The sequence below is a fragment of the Corvus cornix genome, chromosome 10 (assembly GCF_000738735.6).
Source record: "Corvus cornix cornix isolate S_Up_H32 chromosome 10, ASM73873v5, whole genome shotgun sequence".
Lineage (NCBI taxonomy): Eukaryota > Metazoa > Chordata > Aves > Passeriformes > Corvidae > Corvus > Corvus cornix.
In genome coordinates, this window is record NC_046340.1 from 12,719,529 (window position 1) to 12,729,613 (window position 10,085).

At 61.0% G+C, this 10,085-nt stretch overlaps 1 protein-coding gene across 1 annotated transcript; it reads right to left on the minus strand.

Annotated features, from left to right (window-relative positions):
* Window positions 1-274: 274 nt before the first annotated feature.
* AP3S2 (adaptor related protein complex 3 subunit sigma 2) lies at window positions 275-6,556 on the minus strand. Its single transcript, XM_039557963.1, has 6 exons — window positions 6,152-6,556; window positions 5,732-5,823; window positions 5,522-5,633; window positions 4,518-4,589; window positions 1,225-1,332; window positions 275-1,008 (listed from the first exon to the last, which is right to left on the minus strand). Exons 1-6 carry the CDS (start codon window positions 6,218-6,220, stop codon window positions 880-882), a joined length of 582 nt encoding a protein of 193 aa, XP_039413897.1. The 5' UTR covers window positions 6,221-6,556; the 3' UTR covers window positions 275-879.
* Between the last annotated feature and the right edge of the window lie 3,529 nt (window positions 6,557-10,085).

The window sequence follows — 10,085 nt, forward strand, 5'->3', positions numbered from 1 at the left end:
AGGAACTGGCAAGGGCCGAGCTGCCACCAAAGGCCCAAAGCTGGGGACGCTGCCATCACAGCCCGAGCAGGGCCATCACCCTCCCCGCACCTGCTCCAAGAGCAGAGGGACCCTGCCCTAAGCCGCCTGCCCTCCCCTGGGGCATCTAAGGCCCCCTTTCCCACCCCCAGGGCCTCCACCAGCCAAAAGCCCCGGGGCTGCAGCTGCCCCAGGAGAGCTGGGCAGAGCCCCCGGCCTCCTCCCCGTCCAGCAGCACCCACAGCAGACACAGACATGGGTTCAAGGGCAGTTTATTGGGACACAGAGACACACTCCAGCATCCCCAGCCTGGCCTGACCCTGCAAGCTACCACCTGCCTGTCCCCCAGGTCACTCAGCTCCCGTCCCTCTTGCTGCCACATCCCCATTCCAGCATGTCCCCCTCACACTGTCCCCAGGGCACGCAGCAGCGCCCATGAGTGACCCCCACCCAGCTGGGACCCATCACAGAGAGCAAGACCAGGGCAGGGGACAGCCATGGCTGGGAGGACAAAGGAGACAACCTGCAGCTCCTGATAGAGCTGCCACTACAGGCACACGTTCACCGCTGGAAATCCCAAGAATCCCAGGAGAGGCAGAAGCCAACTCTTCCCCACAGCGAGGAGAGGCTGCATGTCCACAGGGAAGGAGGGGAAGGAAGGGCACCCTCCTTGTTGGGGGACCAGAGAGCAGAACTGAGCCCAGGTCCAGGGTGAGGGACCCCCCGCACCCCGTTCTCTGAGCCCTGTCACTGCTCCCTGCCCTCAGCCACTACCAGCCCCCATGTGCAGCATGGACAGAGCCCTGGGAGGAGACGGGGACCCCAGCTCTGCTTAGCAGGCAGCCCCCCACCACAGGCTGCTCACATGAACTGTGACAGATTGGGCACTTTGATGTTGATGTCCCCGATGTTGATGTTGCGGGGGATCTCGGGCAGGTTGATGTTCTTCACGGCTGACACAGCACGGGAAGGAGCAGCTGAGAGGCCTCCCTGGGGATAGAGGCACTGTGACCACTGGCCCCACCCCACAGCCCCATCTTCCTAGTGACAGTGCAAATTGGATGATAAACCTTTTAGGGCCTGAGGTCATTAACAGGCAGACACTGGGAATACCCTGGATGCCCTCCCACACGGCCACCCTGACCCCATGGGCCACCCTCCCTCGCAGACCAAGGTTATGTCAGCTCCCGCAGCGTCACTGCTCACCTCTGCCTTCTCCAGCTTGCCCTGGGCCTCCACCTGCGCCACAATCTCGTTCATATTGGTCTCCAGCACCATCCCGCCGATCACCATCTCCTGCAGGATGTGGTGGACCTGCCAGGGAGGGAGGGGGAGAGAGAACAGAAGGCTGAGGTCCCAGTCCTGGCCTGGCAATGGCTGCAGCGCTGGCATGGAAGTGTGTCAGGGGTCAGCATTTCCCCAAGGGACATAAATCTACCCCTTCTTAGCTGCCTGGACAATGAAAGGGTGGCCTTTTGGGGCATGGGGAGCCTCAAAGCTCCATTTACCACCTGTATCCCCACTCTAGATGACACCCACCCACCCACCAGGCATAAAGCAGCCCCTAGAGCAGCCAGATGCAACTCATTCTACTGGCACAGCCTGGCTGTGCCACCTCCAACAGATGGTTGCTCCCTTCCTGGGCCAGAAGCCAGGTTACAGCAGGAATGTGTCCTAGAGGGGACCCCAGCAGGCAGCAGGGTCCTCACTGGGCAGGACACTTTTCCCTAGAAGCTCCTTCTCTTCAGAAAGACGGGCCAGAGCCGGGCTTCTGAGCTGTCCCTTAGGAAGGTCGGGACTGTGACATAGGCACAGAAAAAGCACAGAAGTGCCAGGGGAGTCTCCTCCTTTCCTGGGATACCTTGAGTCCAAGGATGAACAGCTAGGCAGGGCCAGTGGAATCACGCAGCCAGAGCCAGGAAAGGGACATTGCTGAGTTGCAACCCCAGAAATTGCAACCAGCCCTGGGGCGGCAGTCAGGCTGTGCTGGTGGCTACAACCACCCTCAGCTCCTGCACCTGGCTCAGCCCAGCATTCCCTGCACAGTCAGCAACTCCCAATGAGTTCCCAGCACAGATAATGGATTTATGGGCCCAAGTTACTTCCGTGCAAGAGGCTATGCAGGAGCATGGTTGGGTTATGAGATTGTTTTATGGTTTGACAGGGCCAGGCTGCACTTGTAAACCATACCTTGTAACAAACTGCCAGGACAATCCTGGGGAGAATAAAGATAATGAGAGAACCCGCTCTGAGGGGGAATCCCAGCTCTGTGAGGTGATCCCAGACAAAAGTGAGGTGATCCAGCCTAGGGCTCCCCATAGGTCCTGTCCCGCTCCAACAGTACCTGGAGCAGCAGAAGGTGTGTGGGATCAGCTTGGCACAGGGCGAGCCACAGGTGACACTGGGTGAGCCCCAGGCAGCTCCTGGGACCCCCCACAGCCCTGGAACCCCCATCCCACAGCCCAGTCCCAGTGCACACTGAAACAGCTGGAGCAAGCAGCCAAAAAGGATATGGGAGCATCAGGAAACTGGTGATTCAAGATCTGGCTTCAGCCCAAGCTGGCTCCAAACCACCAGGGCAGAAATCCTGAGCAAGTTTTGTTTTCCAAGCCAAAGCACAACACATCCTGAGCAATCCATGTCCCCTCTGGGACCCTGCAGCTGCTGAGTGCAGCTCACACTCCTCTCCAAGGTGGGAATAGCCCATCCTGAGTCTCCCCTTCTGACAGGGGATCCCTGCAGCTCTGAGGTTGGGGCTCCCAAAGCTGACAGCTAAAAGCACTGGTGTCACTGGTGCCTGAGCAATGTCCCCCTCCCTCTGCCCATGGCAGGAGTACAACCCCAGACCGGCCACAGCTCTGGTCCTGTGGCCCTTGTGGTGCAGGTAGTCTGAGGTGGAACTTACAGCAAAAAGAAAAATCACAGAATGCAGCCAAAGTTGCACCTGAACCCCTGCCAGCCCCTGCCCGGGGAGACATTCACAGCCCTGCCTGGGGAGACGCTCATGGCCCTGCCTGGGCATCCAAGGGGGGCAACCAGGGCCCAGCAGGACACACCAGCACACTCCCAGCACCCCAAACACTGTCCCTCTGCAACCAAACTCCTGGAAGCACAGGAACACGAGCACATCCGAGAAATAAACATGTGCCAAATATAGAAAGAGACCAGAGGACCAACTGATAGTGGCCAAGACTTGAGTCAAAGCTGGGAAGCAGCAAGAGCATCGGATGGGAAGTAAACAGGGCTGGGAGAGCCTGCAGTGACCGAGCTGGGGTCTCTACTATCAGAAACCCTGATTCCTGTCTCCTGAGAATGTTCTTCCAGGCAGGAGAGGTCAGAGGAAGGGTGACCCCACTACTGCTGGCAAAGCTGCCAGGCAATGGTGTGATGTCCCCTGCCCAAGGGGTGCTGGCTGGCAGTGAGGCTCAGCATAAACTGCATGTAAAGGTCATGTAAAGCTGAGAGTAAGGATGAGTGAAAAGCTGCTGGGTCCTGGTCACACCACAGTCAGCACTCACGAGCACATCCTCCCCCAGCTGTGGGCAGAGCTGACCTGGGCAGCTGCCAACTTTTCCCGCAGCTGCTCAGCCCTCCTCCCTTCTTTGATAAACGCTTTGATAAACACTTCTGCTGACAAGATAATCATGTTGTGGCATTTTGGAAAGTTTACAGCGGGACAAACAGTGAAACCAAAGCCCAACCTCAGCAGCTGGTAATGCAGAGCTCCCCCAGACCTGCTCACTCCTCTTCCTTGCCAGTTCCCCAGCTGGAATCACCAATGGAAAGGGAGCATTTTACACATTTTTTTTCCCAGTGCTCTTTTTTGCTGACATGTTTTTGTCTTTAGTAAGGGAAGAAAATCTTGATCAACAGAAACGTAAGCCCAGTACCCTCAGCCAAGCCCCTCTCTGCTCCAAGTCTATTCCTGGCTATCTATTTCCAGCTATCTTCAGCCTTGTGACTCAGGACATGATCAAAGGGGATGGGTTTCCGCCCAGGAACTCTGTTCAGCTCAAGAGGAAGCATTACAGGCTGTGGGTCAAACCAAAGTTTACCCAGCCCTTTGAATTCCAAACACTCCCATTGTTCCTTCCCTTTTTTTACCCTGCAGCCATTGTCCCTTCCCTTTTTTTTCCCTGCAGCTGTAGTAAAATGTTAACTCTCACGAGGTGTCACAGCTTGGAGCAGAGACAGAACGCTCTAGCACCAGGTCAGAGTCTGCCCAGTTCCCCCAGTGCTGGCTGTGGAGCGCAGATCTGTCACTTGGCCACGGCCACCCGGCACCAGGGCAGCCCCACGGCTGGGCACAGCTCCCCACGGGCTCGGAGCAGCCCAGCACTTGGGTCTCTCGTCAGGAGGACACCATGTGGGTGGCTTCCAAAGAACACAGGCTGAAAGCTTCCCATACAGGATGTCAATCCCTCCCAAAGTGACCCCTGCCAACCCCCACTCTCCTGGCCAGCCCCAGCCCAAGAAGCAGCCCAGAGCCCACCACCCACCTTGTCCATGTGGAAGATGAGATCCAGTTCACAGACATTCTCAAAGCACTTGTCCAGCGTCTCCACGAACACCTGGGACAGTAGACAGAGACCAGCAAGATGGTCACACCAACCCCATGGAACACTCCAGGCCTGGGACAAAGTGACTGGAAAGCTGGAAAAGGACCTAGGGATGATTGTGACTGTGGCTGAACATGAGCCCAGGTGTGTCCATGTGGGCAAGAGGCCAATGGCACCTGGCTTATGTCAGTGTGGGCACAGGCCCAGGGCAGTGCTCGTTCCCTGAGCTGGCACTGCTGAGGCACCTCCAGTGCTGGGGGCAGTTCTGGGCCCCTCCCAACAAGAGAGACCTGGAGGGGCTGGAGCATGTCCAGGGAACAGAAAAGAAAAGGAGGCTGAGGGGACCTTCCTCCCATATCCTGGTGTTTAAAGGGTGCCTACAAAGCTGGAAAGTCCCTTCACACAAGGAGTCATATGGAAAGACACAGAGTGATGGGTACAAGTTCCTCTTGGGGAGACTCCAGTAAGGCACAAGAGGAAGATTTTTTCCAAAGAAAACAGCCGCTGAATAATCTCCATGGGGAAGTGGGGGATTCCCCAGCACTGGATACTTTTCACATGCCAGGGTGTTGGGCCTTGTCTAGGCCATGCTTTACCAAGAAAGGCCGGACCAGACAATCCCTGAGGTCCCTTCCAACCTAGGATTTCAGAATCCTAGGATTAATGGTTGGACTTGATGCTCTTAAGGGTCTTTTCCACACTAAATGATCCAATGCTTCTATTTTTAAAAGACATTCACTCAGATTGACTTTCCCTGCTGCTCCCAGGTGCAGAAGCCACATAGAAGCTCAGGGAGTACGTGCAGCCCCCCCTCCCCACCATGGCCCTGAGGGCTTCTCAGGCCTTTCAGAAGGGCTGGCACAGGGATGCCATGGGCATGAAATGCCCCTGAATGGTGTCAGGGCAGGGCAGCACCCGGGAAACTGGGCCCTGCAGGGACGCACCTGGATGAGGTCCAGGATGCCCAGCTCACTCTCCGAGGAGTCCACGCAGAACACAAAGTACAGCGTGGCGTAGTGACGGTAGATCAGCTTGTAGTCCGAGCCGCCGAACAGGCTGTGGGGACACAGGGAGAGCTGAAGGGCTCTGGGGGGACACCCAGGCACTACGCAGTGTGAGGGGACAGCCCGGCATGGCCCCTCACCGGCCGGTACCTGCCACACTCCAGGAAGTTGCAGATGTGGTCATCCCGCTTCAGCACCAGGTGGAAGGTGTCACGGATGATCTGCTGCTGGACCTCTTCTGCCTGCCAGGAGGAGACGGTGGGTGGGCACCCATGGATGCACGCCCCACCCATGGGACCCACGTCCCCCCGCAGTCCCCTGCTGCCCCAGGGCCGCCGTGAGCCAGTCCCGTGCCACCCATGGATGACCCGGGGCATCCTGAAGGACGCGACCAGGGCACGGGCAGGGCTCCCCCAAGCCGCAGAGACTGCCCCTGCTCTCGGGACACCCCCAGCCCCATCGAGCCCCACGACGCCCTCAGCCCTGCACTGGTGCCGGTCCCGGTCCCGCACCGGGCTCAGGCACCCGCTGCCGCAGCCCCACCGGCGGCCCCCCGGCCCGGTCGCGCACCAGGTGCTGGTAGAAGCGGACGAGCCGCGGCTTCCCGTGGTTGTTGAACACCAGGATGGCGTTGATCATCCCGGCGGCGCCTCGGGCCGGGCCGGGAGCAGCACCGCGGCCGCAGACCCACCGCAGGAAGCCCCTCGGCCGCCCCGGAAGCGCAGCCCGGCTCCGGTGGGCCGAGCCCGCGGTGACCCTGCGGAGCCGCCGGGACGCGGGAACGATCAAAGACGCTCCTAGGCGGGGGCTCTCCGGGACCGCGCGGCTGCGCCGCGGCCTGCCGCAGGGGCGGAGTCGGTCGTTCCTCCCAGCCCGACGGGGCAGGACGGGCAGGTCCGGAGCCGGGATGCGGCCGCCGCTGCCTGCACCGGGACCGCCGGGACCACCGAGACCCGCCGCTGTGTCCCCGCCTGCGCCGCCAGGGGGCGCACCAGCCCCGCCGGGAGCGGCGCGCCGCGCAGGGGCGGAACGAGGAGCTCGGCCACGCCCTCTTTTAAAGGGCCAGCGACTCTGCCTGCCCCAAGGGGGCGTGCGCGTGGGCATCGGCGGGGTCAGAGCTCACCGGCCCCTGCCCGGTCCCGCTTGCCCCCAGCGCGGGTACACACCGGCCAGGGCCCGCAACAGCGCCCTGTCCTGGGGAGTGTGAGAAAAGGGCGGGGCAATCCCGCGTGGCACCGGGGCTAGCCATGGGCCCTTATCCGGGGGGCACGGACACGGTTCCTCGGTGCCGGCGGAACCGCCGGGAACATCGAGGGAAGGGAGAGCCGGGTCAGTGCCCGTCTCGGTGGGCTGGGAGGAACGGGGAGAGGGAAAGGGAAGCGCCACGGAGTGACCGGGGCAGGACACCCCGCGTCCTGATTGGCTGAGGCGGCTGCAGCCTCGAGCCGCCACGCTCTGATTGGCTGAGTCAGCAGCCTCCCGAATCCGCGTCCTGATTGGCTGAGATGGCCGCATCCTTCTGAATCCGCGTCCTGATTGGCTGAAGCGGACGGGCAGCTGCTGCCTGACAGCCGGAGCTGCCGGGGCCGGTCCCGACCTCGGGCCCGCTGCGCCCGGTCCCGCTGCGGGTCCCGCTCCCAGTCCCGCTCCCAGTCCCGCTCCTGGTCCCGCTCCGTGTCACAGTGTGCACCCCACTCTGTGTCCTGCCCTGTTCCCCGCTCTGTATCCCGCTCTGTGCCCTGCTTTGTTCCCCGCTCCGTGTCCCACCCTGTGTCCTGCTCCATGCCCCGCTCTGTATCCCACTCTGTGCCCCTCCCCCTGTATCCCTCCATGCCCTGCTCTGTGCCCCGCCAGGTGCCCCCTGGCTGGGGCACCCACGGGAATTCAAAGGAGTGAATCTCCCTGCGCCTCGTCTCTTCCCATCAGTATTGACAAATATTTGTGCAGGCAGAACCGTTTCCAGGCCACGTGCGGGGCGAGGCCGGGCTGAGAATGTGGGGAGGGAAGTGGCAGTTTGGGGACCGGTGACACCAGCCGGGTCCGGGCTCCAGAAGGCTCCAGGCTGGGCCGGCGGGCAGCAACAGGGACGTGACGGGATACTGGGCAGCCCCCAGACGGGCGTGGGGGATGTGAGCACCGGCAGTGGCAGCGGGGACAGAGCAGGGAGCTCGGTTTTCACCACGAACACAAAAAAAAAAAAAAACAGAAAAGCAGAAGTGAGCCCAGACAAAGGGCTGGCTGCGTGTGGAGACAAACTCTACCGCGATTAGTCCGGCCGGCGCCACCTGCTTCCATGGAGATGAGAATCTCCCGACACACCAGTCGAATCCCGGCTGCCTCCGCATGCTCCTTCTTCCATGGGGAGGAGATCCTCATCCTCCTCCTCCTCCTCTTCTTCCTCCTCCTCCTCCTCATCCTCATTCTCCTCCTCCTCCTACTCTTCCTTCTCCTCCTCCTCACGATGGTAGCCAAAGCCTGCAACCCGCAGATCCTTGGCTGTTGCCACCCACTCTCCTTCCCATGCCACATCTCATCCCCATCCCTCCCTTTGGGGACCAGCTACCTCCTGCCACCACATCCCCACAGCCATGTAGCTCAACCTCTCCCTCTACCTTCTTGGGGGAGTCAACAGCACCCCCCTCCCCAAACCCTCCAACGTTTGGATCACCTGCTCCCCTTCCTATACCACATCCCATCTCACTCCCTTCCTTTGGGAACGGGCCATCTCCTGCCACCCTACCCTGCACACCGTGGCCTTTTCCTCCACCTCTTTGTGTTGGGTGAACAGCATCCCCCCCCAAACCCCTCAAATTCCTGTAACATCCCTAATTCATCTCATCCCATTTTTGGGGAGAGAGGAGTCCTTGCCATCAATCCCTACAAGCTTTTTGGGGTGCATATGGCCTTTCCCACCCCCGTAGCAGAAGAGAGCAATGCCCGACTAGATAGGGGTCCCTTGAGAAGGTCATCTTCTCCTCGGCATCATTCTATGGGGTCACAACCCCCCAAAATTAAGGGTGAGGTAGAAAATGACCCCTGTGCTGCTGGAGGGGACATAATGCAGGGACAGTGTGAGCATAGGATCCTCATCGACCACTCCCACCCCCATTCCCCCCACCTTCGACCCCCCCAGACTGGTACCGAGGGCAGCCCTGGCTCCGGTGGAGGATGCTGATGAACGGGGGGGGGGGCGGTTCTCGCTGGTCGGGCAAGTTGAGGAGGGGGAGGAAGATGAAGGGCGGGCGAGTTAGGAGGAGCTGCTTTGCATCCCTTCACGTCAGCCCTGCCTCATTCCCTCCTTCTTCCTTCCTGCGCACCCAGCGCCGGGCCCGGAGCCGCCGCCGCCGCCCCGTGGAGCCGCCGGTGAGTCCTCACCGGACCCCCCCGGTGCCCCTAAAGCCCACCCGCTCACCCCGCTTCCAACAGGGGACACAACAGAGGGGACACCGGGATGTCGCCTCCTTCCTGCCCCGCGCGACGGAGACGGGAGCGATGGCGGCGGGAGGGACCGGGAGGAGCGGGGAGGACGGGGGGTCCCAGCTCTGTGCGTTGGGCTGTCCCTCCCCATGAAACCCCCCCGAGAACTTTCCCTGTGGCCGCGCGCAAACTTTCTCCGCCGGGAAAGTTGCGGGGAGGGCGCGGGGCGGGGGGCCCTGACCTGTTGCGGGAGGGGGGAGCAGCGCAGGGAGGGTCCCCGCGGCGGTATCACGCGTGGGAGGGATGCTCGGGGGGTCGGGGGTCGGGCGGCACCGTGGGTGCGGTCCCCGCGCGCCATGCCCGAAGTTTAGGGAGTTTCCTGGTGTTTGCGACCGGCCAGCGATAGGGGTCCCGGGTGGGGTCCCCCATGCTCGCAGCAGCAAAGTGCTCCGGGGGAGTAAAATGCAGTGGGGAGTGGGGGGTGACTCTGTGGGCTGGTCCCACACACACATGCAGGCCCCGCTTCACCTTCAGTCCCGGAACAGCCCAGGATGTCCCAGTGTGGAACCCTCCGGTGCTCCGTGGGGGCTCCATGCGGGCTGGGGGTCTCTGAGTTCTGTGCCCAAGCAAGGGACCAACGGGAGCTGCGTGAAGGCCCTCCAGAGCTCTGGTCATAACGGGGTGTGATGGATAAATTAGTTATATTTAATTAATTAGTCAAGCCTTAGGACTTTTCTTGTGAGCAGCTGTGTAGGAAGAAGAGGGTGACCAGGGGGATGGGGGCAGCCCAGAGCCTGACCTCCACTGGACTGGAGCCTGACCCCCTCTAGCTCCAAAGCCTGATTTCCCTCTGGGGCCAGAGCCTGAAGCCCACCCCCCCGCCAGGTCCAAAGCCTGCAGCTCCATCAGACTCCCACATCCCACACCACGCTCCTGTGCCCCACACCATGATCTTGCATCCCATGCCACACTCCTACTCCCCACACCAAGCTCCCAGGCTTGCCTTGGTTGCTCCTCTGTCCCAGGTTTGAACTGGCCCCACCAAGCTATGGATCCAAGTGATTCCCACACAGCACAGCTGAATCCT

Bases quoted from the DNA above. Each gene is read 5' to 3' on its own strand.
- AP3S2 (XM_039557963.1), bottom strand. From the start codon at position 6,220: ATGATCAACGCCATCCTGGTGTTCAACAACCACGGGAAGCCGCGGCTC. The intron at 5,634-5,731 runs GTACCGGCCGGT...GTGTCCCCACAG, and splicing joins AACTTCCTGGAGTGTGGCAG to CCTGTTCGGCGGCTCGGACT. The intron at 1,009-1,224 runs GTGAGCAGTGAC...CTCTATCCCCAG, and splicing joins GCAAGCTGGAGAAGGCAGAG to GGAGGCCTCTCAGCTGCTCC.